General features: G+C 47.9%; 1 protein-coding gene across 1 annotated transcript in view; it reads left to right on the forward strand.

Moving 5' to 3' along the window:
- The first annotated feature begins 866 nt into the window (after positions 1 to 866).
- The window catches only part of PLA2G4A (phospholipase A2 group IVA), an 87,193-nt gene continuing 68,989 nt past the window's right edge, over positions 867 to 19,070 (forward strand). Inside the window, exons 1-3 of the mRNA XM_071565325.1 lie at positions 867 to 956; positions 16,444 to 16,542; positions 16,708 to 16,847. Coding sequence (XP_071421426.1) covers positions 16,815 to 16,847 — 33 coding nt within the window. The 5' untranslated portion in view covers positions 867 to 956; positions 16,444 to 16,542; positions 16,708 to 16,814. The remainder of the gene's footprint in view (positions 957 to 16,443; positions 16,543 to 16,707; positions 16,848 to 19,070) is intronic.

The following is a 19,070-nucleotide window of genomic DNA, read 5'->3' on the forward strand; positions in this document are numbered from 1 at the left end:
TCAGTATATTTCAAAGGATCCGAATGTCAAATTCCTTAAAGCAAAAGGGAAAGGATGTGAAAGGGAATTTTAAGGTCATCTAAAAGCATCTCAAAGGGTAGAAGTGATAGAATTAATAAAAATGACAATTAAAGGCAATCCAAACCAATCCTCCCCTTCCTGCAGGACAGAGCAGCCCAAACGTGGTCAAGGCACTGTCCGTGCACTTATTGGCTCTGGTACCTTTTGTAGGCGCTTTTTAGAACTCTTAAGATGACCACATGAACAAAAAACGTGACTTAACCCCACACCTTTTGCATTAAAAGTGGGCCAGAGGAACCCAAATGAGGAGCAGCACCTCGGTGGGCTCAGCAGGGGTTCCTGGGCTGCTGCCGCTGTTTTAACACCCACCTTTCCAAAAAGAAGACCTTGTGAGCGAAGGTGTTGCACACACACGTGCTGTTAATGTCGTTATTTACAGGTAATGCGTGTTTTGCGGTGAAACCCCTCGCGGCGGGCAATCCCCGCAGCCGCCGGGGCAGGTGCAGATGTTTCAAACAGGAGTGGATGTTTTAAACAGGAGTGATTCGAACACAAACTGCACTCACTCCATCATCGCGCTCCGCCGCGGCCCCGCCGAGCGCTGCCCGTCCGTCCCTCCCGTCGCGGCAGGGCTCTTAAGGCCGTCCGCTCCCCTCCGCGCTGGAGAGGCCGGGGGGGGATACAGCCCCTTCAGCCCCATGGCCGCTGTTCCCCCTCAACCCCACAGCTGTTTCCCTCAGCTCCACAGCTGTTCCCCCCCAGTCGTTGTCCCCTTTCAACTCCGCAGCGGCTGCCGGCCCCTCGGTCCTCCTTAAGAGGCGGTGGCCGCGCGGCCCCTCCCGTCCGGAGCGGGGACCGGGAGCGGCACCGAGAGCGGGACCCGGCGCGGGACGAGCCCGGCGCGGAGCCTTTGCCGAGCCCCGGACCCGGCAGGTGTAAGCGCGGGGCTGCGGGGCTGGGGCGGAGCGGGGAGCGGTCCGTGCCGAGCACAGCGCGGTGCCGCCGCCCGCCCGCCCGGCGGAGGCTTCGGGAGGTGCCGGCGGGGCAGCGCTCGGTGCCGAGCGGGGAGGGGAAGGGACAGCGGGCGGTCGGGCAGCCGCGGGCACAGCCGCGGAGGTGGCGCAGCCGGCAGGGCTGGGGGAGTTTCGTAAAGCTGTGTGCGATGGTGGCTCTGCTCTGGGTCCTCCCGTAAGAGTTGCGGCCGCGGCTTTGGCAGGTGTGCGTTGGTTTGCCTTGTACGATCACGGACCGGAGCCCCGGAGCGGTTTGGGTTGGGAGGGACCTGGAAGCTCATCCCGTCCCACCCCTGCCACGGGCAGGGACACCTTGCACTAGCCCAGGTTGCTCCAAGCCCCGTCCAGCCTGGCCTGGGCACTGGTTTGCACGGGGTTATCGTGTCTGACACCAAACTGGCACTGACGGTGGAGGGTCACTTGACCCCTGCCCAGCCCTGCTGTGTCACCTGCAGAGCGTGGCAGGACCAGCTCCCGTGCTGGTGGTCGCGCTCCCCCCGGAGCTCAGAGCTTGGCACTGGTATGTGTCCCGTCCCAGTGGGTTGCAATGGTGTGCGTCCCGTCCCAGTGGGTTGCACTGGTGGGCGTCCCGTCCCAGTGGGCTGCACTGGTGGGCGTCCCGTCCCAGTGGGCTGCACTGGTGGGCGTCCCGTCCCAGTGGGCTGCACTGGTGTGCGTCCCGTCCCAGTGGGCTGCACTGGTGGGCGTCCCGTCCCAGTGGGCTGCACTGGTGGGCGTCCCGTCCCAGTGGGCTGCACTGGTGGGCGTCCCGTCCCAGTGGGCTGCACTGGTGGGCGTCCCGTCCCAGTGGGCTGCACTGGTGGGCGTCCCGTCCCAGTGGGCTGCACTGGTGGGCGTCCTGTCCCAGTGGGTTGCACTGGTGTGAACTGGCGCTGTGGGACCCCTGCGGAGCTGGGCACGGCTTGTCCACAGGCTCCTTGTGCCGCACCTTTGGAGCAAATCCCACGAGCCTGCCCGTGGAGGCTCCTCGCAGGTGAGGGCTTGCAGAGACTGGTTAAAGCCCCGGTCCCGAGGGAGGAGCAGTGGAGTGGGCAGGGCTTGGGTGGATGTTCCAGGAGGAAGATGCTCCCGTGCACCCCAGTAAAGTCAGATACACACGAAACCACTGATGCCTGAGCTCAGCTTCCTTGTGGTTACCAGGAGATGTTCAGCCGCGTGAGAATTCCAGAGAGAAAACATGAACCCAAACCTAATGTGTGTATTTTATTTTCTTTCTGTTAACAGGAAGATTTTTAATATACAGTGTAGAGTTAAGTGCTCCCCTAGCAGTGCTGTCTCTCCAAATCTCCACGTTGTCCCTTCCCACCTTTCTGCACTCTCTTCTTGCTTTATGGCAGGGATCTACAATTTTTTTTTAAAAAGTGCAAATAGTGATTTGGACTTGAATCCCATAATTTAATCTCCTCCTGCATGGCCAGTTATTCTGCACTGGAAGAACACCAGTTTGACTCGTGACATTGAGTGCTGTTTATGACTTGTTTTTCTAGAAGAATTAGATAAAAAGCCAAATTGAAAAAAAAAAGTGAAAAAAGAAAACTCCCCCAACGCTGCTGCGTCAGGAATTTTGCATACTTGATTTCTTCTGAACTTGAGTGTGTCTCATTGAACATAGTTATCAGAAGCATAATTTTTGTGACACTTTGAATAGGTTACTTTTGCCAGCTGCCTGCTAGAATGGGAAATATTTCAGCCAGCCTGGGTTTGACTTTTCAGTTCATGACTTTTCATCATACAGAGGGGAAAAATAACGAGTCTGGAGTGAGCCTTGAGTATTTCCCTCCGAGGTATTCCTGCAAAGCTGTTGAGCAAGCCTCAGTTTTGGATAACTTCTTCTCCCTTGACATGTTTTCCTGGCAATGCCAAGGGCCTGAACCCAGTGCAATGGAGCAATGTCATTCCAGGTGCACACTGCTTCAGGAGTAACAGGAATGGCTCTGTTTGAGTGTTTTAATTGATGTGCAGTATTCAGGGATGTGGCAACTTTGGTGACTCCCATGTTGGTTGGAAGGGAACAGCATTGGCAGTGGAATTGGTGCTGTTCTGGAGACTTGGGAACTGAATTCAGATGGAATTAGGTTACCTGAATGGCTGGAAAACACTGGGGGAAGACTCACACAGCAGCCAGAGAAGGGGTTTCTTGCTTGTGGAGTTTCAAGTGTACGAAAAATAGCTACAAAATATGAGAAAGTAGTTGGTTTTCCATGGAAACCTTTTAACTCAAGAGGTAAAAGCTCAGAGTATGGTATGGCCCATAGTTAATGCATGGAGTTGAGCAATGAGAGAGTAAATTCAGATTTAATCTGATACATAATCCTGCTGTGGATCAAAGTCTCTGTATCCTCTAGAACAGTATCCAAGGAAGGGGAGTGACCTTGGTGGAGCAAAACTGAATTCTTGGCTAATTGTTAAATGTTAACGGGCAAGTACATGTCAGAAATATTGGTGCCTTCCAGTCTGGAAGTGATTCAAGCAATAAACCCAAGTCCTTTCCTACAGCTCTGCTTCAGCTGGGATTTCAGCTCCCACTTAAAGCCAGTCATGAGACACACTTTTAAAGTGAGGTTCCAGCTGGTCTGGTTTTGTTTCATGTGTGTTTTTCTAAACAGAAGCTCCACATAATTTATGGAAGAATTTCTTTTTGATTTCGTGGATGGGGGCAGCAGGATGTTTCTGTGAGGTGATGAACTCTCTTGTCTGTGTTTGCTATGCCTCAGTGATATAACTGTCTTTCTCAGTAGTATGAAAAATAAATCCCAGAACCTGCCTTGGTAATGGAAATTACCTCATCACTGCCCTAGGTTATAATAACGTGATGTAGTAACAGAATACTTTCAAAAGAATTCTCTTTTTCTTTTGAAAAAAAAAAAAAAAGCAGCCCCTCACCACCCTGGTATTCAGACTTTCCTGAGGGTTTTCCTTTACTGTTTACCTCAGAGATGATCTGAATTTCCTGACTGTACCCATTTCCAGTAGCTTGTGTGTCAATGTCTGGAGCAGAGTTACTCAGCCCATGGGGCAGGAGATGTTCTCCAGGACAGGGGAAAGTGGTGCCCAAAGCAGGAGCAAACAAAGCACCAAGAAACTCCCAATTTTTTTTTCTTTTATTTTTTAACCATATTGTGAGGAAAGTAAAAGGAGCTAGGGATTTTTAAAAATGGAAAACACTGTGCCAGTACAGCAAGTGAGATTTTATGGACTTTTCTGATTAATATCAATTAGTTCTCCAGTGTGAACATATTGTGGAAGTGTCCCAGGCCAGATTGGACAGGGCTTGGAGCACCCTGGGCTGGTGGGAGGTGTCCCTGCCCGTGGCAGGGATTGGCACTGGATGGGCTTTAAGGTCTTCCAACCCAAACTGTTCTGGGATTCTGGGATGCTGTATAGAATGACACAGTGCCTGTGAAAAATAAGACCACAGTGTTGATGAGGGGAAAATATCAGCCATATATTGATAAATGTACAGGTTTGATTCACTTTCTGTAACGTTCTAACAGTCTGTGTTGTGCCAGGGCACAGAGACACTGCAGTTCTTCTCCCCAAAAGTGGGTTGCTGAGGTGACACTTTCCCTCTCAGCTCACACTTTTGCTTTGTGCTGGGAATTCTGAGCCTGAGTAGTGATGGATGATTTGGGGATCTGGGCTGGCAAACACCCAGAGGAGGAGTCACACTGGGCTGCTGGCCTGGGTGTGCAGCTCTGGTTGCAAACTCTCTTCAATTCTGGTGTTTAAGCTCCTTCCAGAGGAGTGGTGCCACTGCTAATGGCACATCCTGGAGCTTGGAGAGAAGGAGCCAGTGCTTCTTGTGTCTGCTGATAGTACATTTATTTTTCAAGCATATTTTACAAAATATAAAGTAGCCTGCAAACAAAAATTCCTTGTCTTTCCATCTTTCCAGCTTCCCTAAATATGCAGATTTAGTCAGGAGACAGAAAGTACAGGGTCAAAAGCTTCCACATACAGAACTATATGTGATTTGTATCAGTCACATCTGTGTTATTTTTTGTGGTTACCTGATAGTAACTCCATTGAACTGACTCATATTTGATATTCATCTGATATTTTCCTTAGAATGATCTCAGCATCATTCAGTAAAACCCTCATTCCTCTTTCCTACTGCTGTTATCAGTGCTCATATCCTTAGCCAAGACCTGTAGGACTGTGCACTTCTCTAATGAATTATCCTTTTATATTTACCAGGATTATAAGGTTATATATCTATTTGTGCACACACAGAGATCATATTATATGATCTGTGCAATTGTGTATTTCTTGTGATAACTGGACAGTCCCAGCCCCAAAGGAGCTGCATTTTATAAAACATGCAGGACAGACAAGACTGATCAGTGGCATGTTGTGGTAGATGGAAAAGCTGGAATGATTGGATGCACATGTACAGGCTGTTGCATCCTGTCTGTCCATGCCATTGGCCAGATGATTAAACTGCAAGGCCAGATCTTTCTATTTGAGTGTGAAGTTGTTTTTTTGATTTGGTGGTGGTTTTTTCCTCTCCTCCCTGTTACCACACCAGTGTCTCAAGGGTAGGGATTACAAACAGGGTTTGATTCCATTCCTAAAACTGCCTCTCTCCTGCATTTAACTTGCTGCATTGTCAAATGGGTGCTAAAAATAAATGCCCCCAGTAGAGGTTTCATTCATCCATCCCCAAACCTGTTCATGTCAGCAGGAAACCCAAGAGGACCTGTGGATACTTGTCCTGAACACAGAGCAGCTCTGGCTGTGGCCTGGACTGTCACTTTGCATGTTCCACACCCAAAGCTGTGCCTTTGGACTCCACATGCAAAGCTGGAGCTCTATGCAAAACCAGCAGCCTCTGCCTGACCCTGCAGGCCTGGAAGGCAAAGCTCTGTTTTGGGCAGAGGGTGGTTGTACACCTGTGGAATGTCATGAGTTACAAACTTTATGGTTGCTCCTCTTGTGTTCTGCCTTTTAAAAGTGGCCTATAATGGAGAATTGTAAACAGCAATGCACTTTTGGGGCACTTCTTTAATTTCATAAATCTAAGTATGTGCTAAAATAAATATCTGCAATAATGGCCATGTCTTGACACAGACGTTTTCTATAAAATACAAACCCAGCTGTTCTCATGCTGCTGTTCTGTTTGAATCCTTTTCCCTTCTTAATCCAAGGAGAATAGATAATGATTTCCTAACCATAGCACTAAGTGTAATACCCTTTATCTTCTGATAAAGGCAGGACTTTGCTAAATTTTCACAACCCTCTTGTCTTTGGACTGTTGTGAAGAAAATGTACTTTTTCCCAAGTAACTAAACCCTACAAGTGTGAATGGAGGGCAGTGCCAGTGAAAAACCTGGAGACAGATGAGACCAGTAGCTTGTCCAGCACCTAAGAGGAGGATGCCAGGAGGCAAATCCTGGCTTTTCTTACCTCCAGTGTGTTTTGGTGGGTTGTGTTCAGTGGTGATACTCAGACTCACTACTTTTCCAAGCAGGGTAAGGCTCCTGTAGGGAGCTGGTGTGAAGCCTGTGCTGACAGTAATAAGCACCAGCTCTTTACTAATGGCAAAATCTGCCAACATCTGTCATTTCCCTGGTGTTTCCCAGCTGGAATAGCACATGGCTACACAGACTTTCCTGGTAAGTGAGCCATTACATTCAGTGAGAACATGCTGGTAAGTGTTACTTTGCTTTTTGTACTTAAATTCCTTTTTTCCAAGAATCCTGAATTTATTAATTTAATGAGCTCTTCAACTCACTTTTTTTTTTTTGATATAGAGAAAATAAGATGGGATATTGGGAAGGAATTGTGCCCTGTGAGGGTGGGCAGGCCCTGGCACAGGTGCCCAGAGAAGCTGTGGCTGCCCCATCCCTGGGAGTGTCCAAGGTCAGGCTGGACAGGGCTTGGAGCAACCTGGGCTGGTGGGAGGTGTCCCTGCCCATGGCAGGGAGTGGGATGGGATGAACTTTAAGGTCCTTCCAACCCAAACCATCCTGGGATTTTCTGATACTAAATGGCTTCTTTCTAAGCATTAAGTCAAATCTCAGTCAAAATCACCCTCTGAAATGAACAGTGTGGGCCAGTGAAAGTTGTTCTCCCATAGCTCAGAGGGCCCTGTACTCATCACTAACTGGTTAGTTTGGTTTGATTTCACCTCTGAGTATAAGTAGTATTAAACTCTTCCCAAAAGAGTTTTGTTAAGACTGGTGTAGTTCTCCAATGACAACTCAGTGCTTTCATAAATTGGCATTTTCTGAGCAAAAATTCTTGTTCAGAAGTGCTTGAACACCTGCCCTGTGTAATCTCTGCCCTGCAGTGTCAGTCATTCCCCTCTCACCACAGAGCTGGCACATCAATGGGTGTTCCAATATGCTGAGAGAGAGCTGGAGTTTGCAGGGGAAGTGGTAAGCCCTTGGTGTCTTACGAAATAGTGAAATTAGAAGCTTGGATAGTTTGGTAAGAGTTTATGGTCATGATGATCATAGTTCACCTAAGTTTTCTGAATCAAATCTCATGAAAGTCCCCCTTATGTCCCTGATTTTGCAAAGTTCTTTTTACAGGGAAATATGTAAATTTGGGGTTTCTTCATGGCTTTGATTTTACTTCTGAAGTCATTGCTTGTGGCTCCCTAGTGACTGAGATTGTATCACATTGATGAAGGCCACATTGAAGGTTTGGATACTCAGCAGTTACTGCTATTTTGTTAGTTCTGTGGGTTTGGGTTGCTTTGTGTAACCATTGGTACAATGAACCTCTGGCAGAATCAGTTTACATTACAGAGAAAATGACTTTTTTTCTTGCTTATGGAAGAGAAAAATTTCCAATAATTGTATGAAACTCATTTTCAGTTTTAACGCATCTCCAGAGCCTTAGTTGGGAATGTTGTGGATGAGTTCATAGAGGCTTAGGTCCTTCCCCTCCTCTCAGGACTTGGCTGTGTTCATAGCAGTAGCCCTTGAGGGAGTTGTTTAAAAATGAAGTGTCACCCAGTTCAAAGCTTTCTGCCCAGATCAGTAGAGCTGATCAGCAGCCACAGCTTGGAGTTCCTGCTCTTGTTACTCTGATCTCAGCTGATGTGGTGGAGCAGAGAAGTCAAGCCCTGGGAAAAGAGCTTGTTGGCTGGGCAGGGTTGGCAGAGCTGAGCAGGGAGCTGCAGAGGAGCTGTGAGAGCCCTGGCACAGAAAGAGGAAGCTCTGGAAGGGGCAGTGACTGCTCCCCTGTGTGCTCTCCAAGCAGGAAGGCTGTTTGCCCTCTCCAACTGGGAGAGCAGGGCTGGAGAAGCCCAGCAAAGTCTTACTGGCTTTGTAGAGAAAATCCAAACCCCTGAGTAAATGCTTTGCCAACATGAGCTTGGCTTCAAAATCAAGCTGGTAACTCAGGAGCTTCTTCCTCCTGAAAGGTTGTGGCTGCCCCATCCATGGAAGTGTCCAAGGCCAGGTTGGACGGGGCTTGGAGCAACCTGAGCTATGAAAAGGGGTTGGCACTGGATGGTGTTAAGGTCCCTTCCAACCCAAACCAGTCTGGGGTTCTTTGTAGTGGTTCAGGTGCTGGGCTGGAGGTCTCCTTAGCCAGAGGTCTGGCCAGATGGGCTTTGCCTGGCTGCAGGGGTTGGATACAGGACAGAGACCACTGGCATGGATGTCCTCTCTCCTGCAAAGGTGTCCAACCACAGGCTTCTCAAGGAAGTGGGTTGGGCAGTTGGGTCATCCTGCTAGGCTTAGTATTTATTTATTAAATCAGTTGACTATAAAATTTTTCATATGAAAAATGCAAAATCTTTCATAGTGTAAGTTTGTCACTTAATGTCTCTGGTGAAAAAACATGTGTCAGACCTGTCTATATTTGCCTTTGTGTCTGTGTCTTTGTGTGTAAAACATATATTTGTGTCGCTTACTCAGCCTCCAGCTTGGCAAGAGCCATGAAATATTTCCAGCATTGAAAGGGGCTGAGAAATGTCACTCACAGAAGTTTGCTCATGGCTCCTTTTACTAGAAAGCCCAGACTAATTTCCTTGAGTCACTCCAATTTTGTCATGCTTTGAGGGTTCTGGGGACCAAAGGAAGTGCTGCAGTGTTGTCCCCTCGCTGCAGACAGTGAGCAGGGCTCGTGTTTGGAGTCAGGACGTGAAAGTTGTGCTGTTGAGTCACGTTGTGCAGGCACCATGAGTGCAGGATGAGGAAACACCCTCCTGTGTGCCCTTCCTCCAGCCCTGCAGTGCCAGCTGCCTGCCTGCACTGGCTGCTGTGCCAGCTGAGATGCCAGGAAATCCACAAAAACATGGTACTGACCGAAAAAGAATCAGCAAGATATTTAAGGGAAATATTTGCCTCACTTTCAGCCAAATTTTGTTTTACTTGGGATGTGCCTTACCTGACCAGAAGCCAGCTGTTAATTTTAGCAACTCTTTGGCATTTTCAGCTAAATTTGTGGTTGGCTTTTGTGTGAAACCTCTGCATAACTTTAATGCAGGAGGATTGTCATCTGCAGTTGAAGCCTGAGCACTTGCATGCTTTTCTTCCCCACTCCAAAACTTAAATACTTCAAGAAAAAAAAGCTTATTCTAATATTTCCCCTCAAGGTTTTCCTTTAAACCATCCCCATTGTACAGCAGGAAAGTGAAAGAAGGAATGAAGGTGTGGAAAACTTAGTGGAAAAGTTAAAGATATGCAAGAACCAAACTCTCCTGATTTTAATCAAGTCTTTAAAAGGCGTTGGCCCAGAAATATTTAGGAGTTGGCTTGGCTGAGCTCCCTGCTGTCACCAAGGCAAAGTGAGGCATCTGCAGGGGATTCTTGGAGGCTGAATCTGGTGCTCTCAAACATTCACCAGCAGTTATTTCCCCAGTGCCAGGGAGGCTCCTTGAGAGGCGTTCCTGAGGTTTTGGCAGGCAGCAGCTCACCACAGAGCAGGAGGAGTGGAAAGTTTTACCAAAGATCCAGGTAAAAACTTAAAGCAGGGGAGGGTTTTTTCCTTCCCTTCCCCTGTGTTTTAAAGCAATATATTCCACAAACTGCTCTGTCCAGTCAGGTGTTGCAGCTGAGATGTGTATCGTTGACTTTTAGAAGTTCTTGCAGAATTGTTGGCATTCTTGGCAGCACTTTGGGAGCTGCCACTGGTTGGGAGTTTTTCCATGTCAGAGAGTCTGGCTCTGGGTATATGGGGCACCCTGTAGTGTGAGTTTTTGTTCTCTGCTGCCTTGAGCTGGGCTTCCAAAAGTAAGGCTACACTTAAATAACTGTCAGGCATCCCTGGAAGTGTCCAAGGCCAGCTTGGATGGGTTTTGGAGCAACCTGGGATGGTGGAAGGTGTCCCTGCCCGTGGCAGGGGGTGGCACTGAATGAGCTTTAAGGTCCTTCCAATCCAAATCATTCTGGAATTCTATGATTAAAAGTTCATTTGTAGGGTAAGTAAATTCCAAAATCCTAAGGTACAGAAATGTTGGGCATTTTTCCATCTGCTTTTCCCATATAACAAATTACCTGCAGAGATGATGTTAAAATTATATGACTATAGGTGGACTTGAATGGCACACAGTGTTTTTACAGAGTCTATATCCCAATAATTCTTCTTTTTCATGGAACTTCCATCAGCTTTTTCAAATTTTTCTTCAGTTTTTGGCCTTCTTGCTGGAGAAACAGGCTGACTGACTGCCACAGAAGCTGTGGAGAGCCTGACCCACTCAGTGGGGATTACTGATCATCTGCTTGAGGTGTTTTGACCCATTTTGAGACTCTGCCATCTAAACTCTCTGCCTTGTGGCTTCAATTTCCGGAGAAAATTATTTTTAAAGAATATTCTTGGCATCTCTCAAGGACAGCTTTTTTCTTTTCCATTCAAGGCAGTTTTCTATTTGTGATGCAGTTTCAGTTGTAGTAAAATATGGCATTGAAGAGCAGCTATTTCAAGGTATTTGCTCATGAAACTGTTTCATTCTTGGAATAAATGAACTCCTTACTTTGAATTTGTTCAGTTCCACTTTCTAATACGTTTGTGACTTCACCATATGGTGAATTCACATATGATGACATGGATTTTTCTCACAGGCTGTTTCTTGTTAACTCTCCTCTGCGTAAGCAGCATAATTGGAACATAAACCATCGTGCCCTGAATCAGTTGCCTCTTCCTCAGACCTGGGGTTGGTGTTCATGGGGAAACTACAGCCTTTGGCTGGGTGGGAAGTGGGAACTTCCATGGCCAACGTGACACAGGTGTGGGAATTCAGGCAGAAATGCTTCCAGCCTCTTGAATATCCCAGTTGGTGAGGCTGTTCCTTGCAGAATGGAGGACAGGGTTGGTTTCTTTTTGGCTTGGACTAAATCCAGGAGCACTAGAGAAGGTGTGACTTTACCTTGATGGTGATTGTTGCAGCTTTTCCAGAGCTTCAGCCCAGTTAGGTTATTTATAGGGCTCTCCTTCCATTGGTGCTGGGTCACCTGTACTTTCAGTAATTGCTTACAGGCTGACAGGTCATCTTTAAAATAAGATTCACTATCTTTTCATCTATTACATCCTTTATAGCAGGAAGTCAAATGTGGTTTCCCAATCTTCAAATCTCCTGTCTGGCTATTTATGCCATGTCAGCTTCCTTGCTGAGCTTCACCCCACCGTGTCCTCCAAAAATGTGGCACAAAGGTTGAGCTTTTTGCTCTCCTCAGAATCCTTCCTTCCACTCAGGCTTCCTTGGCAAGGCATGGGCAGAACATAAGTTTGGAAAAGCTCTCCCAGCCCATGGAGCCCACCCTGTTCCCGATGCCCACCTTGTCCCCCAGCCCAGGGCACTGAGTGCCACAGCCAGCCCTTCCTTGGGCATCTCCAGGGCTGGGCACTCCAAACCTCCTTGGGAAGCCCCTTCCAATGCCTGACAGCCCTTTCCAGGAAGAAAGTCCTCCCGATATCTACCCTGACCTTCCCTTGGCACAGCTTGAGGCTGTTTCCTCTTGTCCCATCCCTTGTTCCCTGGAGCAGAGCCTGAACCCACACCACCCCCCGCCTTCCCCCTCCTGGCAGGGATTGTAGAGAGCAAGAAGGTCCCTCCTGAGACTCCTTTTCTCCAGGCTGAGCCCCCCCAGCTCCCTCCTGGTGCTCAGAGGGCAGGACCTGGCACTTGGCCTTGTCCCTCAGCCCATGGATCCACAGAAGCAAAGCAAATACTTTTCCATGTGTGGTGCAAATGGCCTGTTGGGTGCACTACATGGAGTCAGAGGTAATCCTTCCTTCTGGTGTGGGAAGCCCTAAATTAAGAAATAACATTACGGTGATTTTCCAGGATGCTGGGGAAAGTCATGTGGAAACAGATTATTTGTTATTTCTGCTATACAATCACAGCGTCAATCTAATGAAATAAAAAGCTGCAATCTGGTTTGATATAAATGGCTGGTGACATTCATACAAAAGGCCTGAGTCATTACTTAGCTTGTTCTGAGCCCCTTACTCTTATCAGAAGAGACTGAACGTTAATGACTGTACTGGTGTGAGTCACACTCATTCACTTACTATTTTTCAAATTGTCTGTGTATTTGATTTTTTTTTTTTAAGAGGAACTGGCCAGCTTGATATAAACAACCTCCTTTTAATGATTTTTTTACAACTGTGAGGACGTATTCTGGTGATGAGGTTTGCTCTGCGTTGGGCTTTACTCACTTGGAGAGCTTTTCCGCTCAGTGAGACTAAGGCTGGAGAAAATCTCCTCCTTCTTCTTCTTGTCATTTGCCTTGACATATCCTGTGAAACTCAACCATCTGCAGGAATTTATTGGGTCAACGCTGAGAATGAAAATGTCCCAGCAATAATCTTTGCACGTGTGTGTGAAACTTCTTTCTGGGGAGCTGCTCTGCTGTTGTCAGTCTCCTGAGAAAATAATCCCTTCTCCCTTTCAAGTCTGTCCCCTCAAGGGAAAAAGAGCTGAGATCCCAGAAGGATCCTGATTTTAGCAGCAATCTGCCTGTCCACTAGTAGCTTGGTGCTTAGGATGTCTGGAACTGGTCCCAGCAGTGAAACACTCTTGGACTGACAAAGGGAGAGGTCACTTTTGGGTGACAGTGAGGTGTGGGCACTCAGAGGGGAGCTGGCTCTATATTGCAGGGCTAAGCTGGGCCCTGTTCAAGAGGCTGTTTGCTGTGGTGATTTGTGAACTTGGACATTGTCAATGAAACAAAAATCACAGAATGGTTTGGGTTGGAAGGGACCTCAAAGATCATCCAGTCCCATGGCAGGGACACCTCCCACTAGCCCCGGATGCTCCAAGACCTGTTCACACAGGATTTGTGCTCATGCTGCTTTGCTACAGTGGCACAGCCTGCAGGGTGCTTTTCCTTTAGGAAGGAATGCTGTCAGCCCTGGAACAGCAGTCCCAGATGGTGTGATACCACCAGATATCAGGGAAAGAACACACTGTGTGTTAGTGATATTGGAGTGTCCTTGCAGATGTGCTTAGAGGCTTCCTCTGCATCTGTCAAGGGCTGGATTCCCAGCTCCAGCTGGGGTGCAGGTCTGTCTTTGTGCTGGTGGTGCAGCCCTTAATTGGCAGAAGATGAGCTGGAGCAGAGGAGACTGAGGGCAGAGCTCACTGGGGGCTGCAGCTCCTCACAAAGGATAGCTCTGATCTTTGCTCTGTGTGAGCAGGGACAGCACCCATGGAATGGCTGGAGCTGTGTCAGGGCAGGGACAGCACCCAGGGAATGGCTGGAGCTGTGCCAGGGCAGGGACAGCACCCAGGAAATGGCTGGAGCTGTGTCAGGGCAGGGACAGCACCCAGGGAATGGCTGGAGCTGTGCCAGGGCAGGGGCAGCACCCAGGGAATGGCTGGAGCTGTGCCAGGGCAGGGACAGCACCCAGGGAATGGCTGGAGCTGTGCCAGGGCAGGGACAGCACCCAGGGAATGGCTGGAGCTGTGCCAGGGCAGGGACAGCACCCAGGGAATGGCTGGAGCTGTGTCAGGGCAGGGTCAGGTTGGATCTCAGGATGAGGCTCTTCCCCCAGAGGGTGGTGGGCACTGACCAGGCTCCCCAGGGCAGTGGGCACAGCCCCAAGGCTGCCAGAGCTCCAGGAGTGATTGGATGATCCTCTGAGGGACAGGGTGGGATTGTTGGGGTGTCTGTGCAGGGCCAGGGGTTGAACTGGATGATCCTTGTGGATCCTTCCAACTCAGGGCATTCTATGATTCTATAAAGGCTTTTGCATTTGACTTTGTGGGATGAACAGTGTATGTGGACAGTTTTAAGAGAGATAATTTTGGGATCACCACTCTATTTGCTGCACATATTTGCAGTAAACATTCTTCCAGACTTTGCTCTTGGCTCTTGGTGGATGTATTAGGGACCTTCTGGTAGTGCTGTATTTGGCTCCTCTGATACTGCAAGATTTTTGGATAGAGAGTCTATTAACCCAAACTCCATGGATAATGTAGTGAGAGCTGGCAGAGGGTGTGGTGTAATTATGTCAAGGTCTAGCAACTGTGATTGGAATGAAGTCCAGTGTAAAGGACATGGGTAAATATTCAAGTCACCTAAACACAGATGACTGCTTCTTCAGATGCCCTACTGGCTCCTGGAAGAGCATGTCCATGTGCCAGCCCAGGACCCCTTGGGTGCACTCACAGATCTGAAATGGCACTGGCTGCCTGTTTTTGGGTACCTGCCCCTGTTTAGCAAAGCAAGAGCTCCCATTTGGAGGCACAGCAGCGTGAGTCGGGCTGGGGTGTGTTGTGCTGTTGGTTGGGGCTGTATGGAAGAGCAGGGTAGGGCTCTGGGTATGGCCCCAAGGCTCCCTGGCCCTGTTGGCCCCGCTCAGGGCTCTGCCCCTCTGGTGGGTGTGTTTGGGACACACGTGGGGATGATGTGATTGCATTCTTGTCTGTCTGCACCGTCCTTCCCCTGGCCAGCGTGGAGGGGAGATGGTGCTTGGGGATTCAGCACAGCCCTGCAGCCCAAAAGACTTGCCTGCAGCATCACAGATGTGTTTCCTACAGATGTTGAAATACGTGAGGCGGGGGGTTACCGGAAGGGAGAGGATGATGTCATGTCTAAGCCAGTTCAGTGATCATCTGGGGAACTGGAACTGCCTTTAGGACTCGAGGCAAATCACTCCAACCAGCCTTCTCATCCTAGGCCTAACCTGTTTTCCTAATTCCATGGACAGAGCAGTATCCTCACCTTGGTTTTGTGGGTCCTCTCAAGAAGAGTGTGATGACCCTGAGATCAGCTCAGTTGGTTAAAACTTGGTTGTAATAATGCCAAGGTCATGGGTTCAATCCCCTGTATGGGCCATTGACTGAAGAGTTGGACTCGATGATCCTTGTGGGTCCCTTCCAACTCAGAGTAGTCTGTGAGTCTGTGACTTATTGGTAGTTGGCTGTGCCCTTAGGGGAAACGTGTATTTTCTGGTTTATAGCTTAAAAATTTCCTGTTTGTGGCAGTGATGGGATAGCCCTCCCTATTCCCTTGTCTGGATTGCCTTTGAAGTTTGCAGCAGTTCCAAAACTCATGTGGCTGGGCACACTCAGTGCTGAAGTCTTTCTTATTCAGACTTCCTCAGATAAAAACAAATAAATCCAGGGTGATCTCTAGCCTCAAGCTACTGCTAGGGCTGACAGGAAAGGTGGTCAGGCACTGGCACAGGCTGCCCAGGGAAGTGGTGGAATCACTGTCCTTGGAAGAGTTCAGAAATGTGTGGATGTGGTGCTTGGGGACGTGGGTTAGTGGTGGACCTGGCAGTGCTGGGTTAATGGTGATCTTGGAGGGCTTTTCCAACCTTAATGAGTCTGTGATTAAAGAAGGGATATTGTAATGTTCTAATGGTCATAACAAAACTAGATTGTTGTTGTTGCTGAAGAGTCAGGGGTTTGGAAGTGACACAAATAATTCCTTAGGTCTTATTCTGCCTTTTCAGAACTGAGGATTAGGAAACTTTGCCTTGAGACTAAACCCCACGTGGTGCTTTGCTTCTTTTCACTCTGAAGTTTCTGTGGTGGTTCAGGTCTGACTGTGGTCCTGCTGGATCTGAGGATGGATCCTGTCCAGCACTTCCCATGTTTTTTTAGAGATGCAGGAAAGAATAAGCTCTCTTAGTGTGTTTTACTTTGGTTGGAAACAGTTCTGAAGCTGCAGGTCTTGGGTGGCCCCTGATCTTCACAAGGTGTTCAGAAGGCAGTGGCCTGTGGAGTGTCTGTTTAAACCCTGCCAGCTGGTTTGAAGTTGGTCTGTCACAGCCTCTTGAGCATCTCCAGACAGCTGGGCTGGCCAGGGGGTCACACACAGCTCCAGCTGGAATTCCCTTCCCAGCTTTACAGAGGGCATTATTGCTGCTCCTTTAGAGTTCCCAGTCCTGCTTTTAACTAGGATTGTAATGCATGGAAGCATTGATAGTAGAATGTATTTAAGGGGTAAATATAATTCTCTCTCCTTTTTATCTGTAGAACTCCTAGAAATACTGGGCTGATTGGAATTCAGGATATTTGATTCCTGCTTTTACCCTGAGGTAGAGGAAATAAGCACAAGATATTTCTCCAGCTCAGGCAAGTAAATTCCTGTATCTCCATAGCTTATTTGAAATTAATTTCTTGGTAAACAGATGAATAGTGGGAACCTTCCTAAAGTGGAGGAACTGATTTGCTCTGTTAACAAAATACAGTTTAAAAGGAACATAAGAATTTTAATGATTTTTTTTCTTTATTTAATAGTTAAAGGATCTTTCCTAGAGAACTCTGCTCTGAAAAACAGGAAAGCCTGTCCACTGTGGAATTGAAAAAGATATTTGACAGCTGTCTTGGATAAAAATAAGGCAAACATGTCTGTCATAGATCCTTATCAGCACATTGTGGTAAGTAGCTCTGAAGCTTCTGTGTGCACTGTCTTCTATAATATACACTTCTTGTAATAATGTGTCCTCCTAGAGGTTACTCTGGATAAGCACATAACATTGGAGCTGCTACTAATTGCTTGAGGAAACGGTGTGTCTAACTTTCTCCCTTACAGTACAATTTATTTTCATGTCATTCTCTTTATTGAGCAACTTTTCCCCTTGTCATTAGTATGGCCAGAGGGATATATTGACAATTTTAGGTATTTAGATCTCAAACTAGTGTATATCAGTTGGTTCAAAGATAACCTTCAGAATGCATCCTAGGGCTGAGTGAAGTGGTTTGTGCCACCCAACAGCACACAAAAGCTCCTGCTCCCTCCTTTGTCCTGGTGTTCCTGCTGCATCCCTCACAGCAGCTGTCAAACCCATGGGATCAGTGAGCCCATGGACCTTAATGGATTGGCAGAAAAACAGTTCAGTACAAAAGTATTTTCTTGGGAAGGAATCCTTCCCTGGGAGGGTGGGCAGGCCCTGGCACAGGTGCCCAGAGAGGCTGTGGCTGCCCCATACCTGAAAGTGTCCCAGGCCAGGTTGGACAGGGCTTGGAGCACCCTGGGCTGGTGGGAGGTGTCCCTGCCCATGGCAGGGGGTTACACTGGGTGGTGTTAAGGTCCCTTCCAACCCAAACCATTCCATGATTGTATGGAATGATTGGAAAATCCATTCAGTGCTGTCAGAGCTGGCCCAGGGGGGCAGTGGAGCCTCGTGTGCACAATTTGTGTACCTGGACAAGGAGGGACAAGGGAAGAGAAGGGAAATGGGAGCAGAACTGCCCTTTGTGGGGTGAGGCAGTGGCACAGCAGCCTCCAGAGATTGGGATATCACACATAGCTCTGCTGGAAGTGACTTTCCAAAGCAAATGCTGCCATGGCAATTCCTGCTGCAGGTGAAATCTGGAGCCACACCAGGTGTGTTCCTATCCCAGGCTCCTCGTAGCAGCCTGCAGGAACAGCGAGGTGTTTCCAGAGACAGCCACCCTTATCAGAGCCTTGTAGTGCTACTCCATGGCTAAAAATAACACCCTGTGCTTCCTTGAAGTGCTCCCTTATCGCTGCTGTGGTTTCCACCCCACGCACTCACATCCCCTGCACCAGTGGGCAGCCAGCAGATGCCAGCCTGGGGTTTGCTCCTGCCCAGTCCTGGGGGCGCTGCTGGGAGGGCAGAGGTGGAGCCGATGGCTGTGTTTGGCCGTGTTAGAACATTGCACTCGCTTGCTCCTTTGGGCATCAGTGCCCTCTCCTGGAAGGAATGCCTGGAATGAGCTGTACCTTATGGGAGAGGTGTCTGAGGCACTCGGTTGTATTCCATTGAATCGTTCACATGAAAGATCTTTTGTACCAATATATATTGAAATAAATAAAATGGAGCTGTGCTATATATAGAATGTAGTGAATAAAACGTGTATGTAGTTACAGCCCTCTGGGAACGCTCAACTGTTGCTGTGAGTGTTGCTGATTCAGGAAGCAACACATTGCAAGAGCTGGTCTGTTAATTGCTTGAAAAGTGACTGGAAATCATTGAGGTTTCTTAGTTTAAAAATTTAAATTGCATGGAAATTCGTACTGAAATTTAGAAAGCAACGGACTCATATCGATGCAAAAATCTTTTATTTGGCATTAAAAGTCTCAAAAGGATTCTCTCTGCGAGTCCTTTTCATTACTGTTGTGTATTTTCTGTTCTCTTTATTTTTTTTTTCACTTTATGAAAAGGTCTGAGGAATAAACTGAGGCATTCAGGTGCAGACAGAACTGACTGTGCCAAAAATGCTTTAGATTTAGAAACTTAAGATGTGTAATACATCTTTGGTTACATTGATATGGGAGATAAATGTTATAACAATGGGAAAAATCCCTTCAAGGTAAATTTGTGTGTGTGCACAAATGTTTGTCTCAGGTGAAATACCCTGTGAAAGAAGAGCACGGACTCTGCAAATCTATTACTTAAGTGGACAGGTAAATATTTTCATTTGTCCAGCCCACTTGTGAGCTCAAGTGTCCTTAACATTAAGGAAGTACAAATATGAAATACTTATGCAGTCTGTCTGTGCCAAGGCTTCCTGATTGGCCTTGGTGTGCCAGGCAATGCCCTGGTGGAGTTACATTCCGTGACTCAGCAGTCTGGAATAGCACAGGTGGGACACTGAACCCATGCAAATCCCTTGGCCTTGGCAGGGCTGGCATG

The sequence above is a fragment of the Pithys albifrons genome, chromosome 10 (assembly GCF_047495875.1).
Source record: "Pithys albifrons albifrons isolate INPA30051 chromosome 10, PitAlb_v1, whole genome shotgun sequence".
In the NCBI taxonomy this organism is placed as follows: Eukaryota; Metazoa; Chordata; class Aves; order Passeriformes; family Thamnophilidae; genus Pithys; species Pithys albifrons.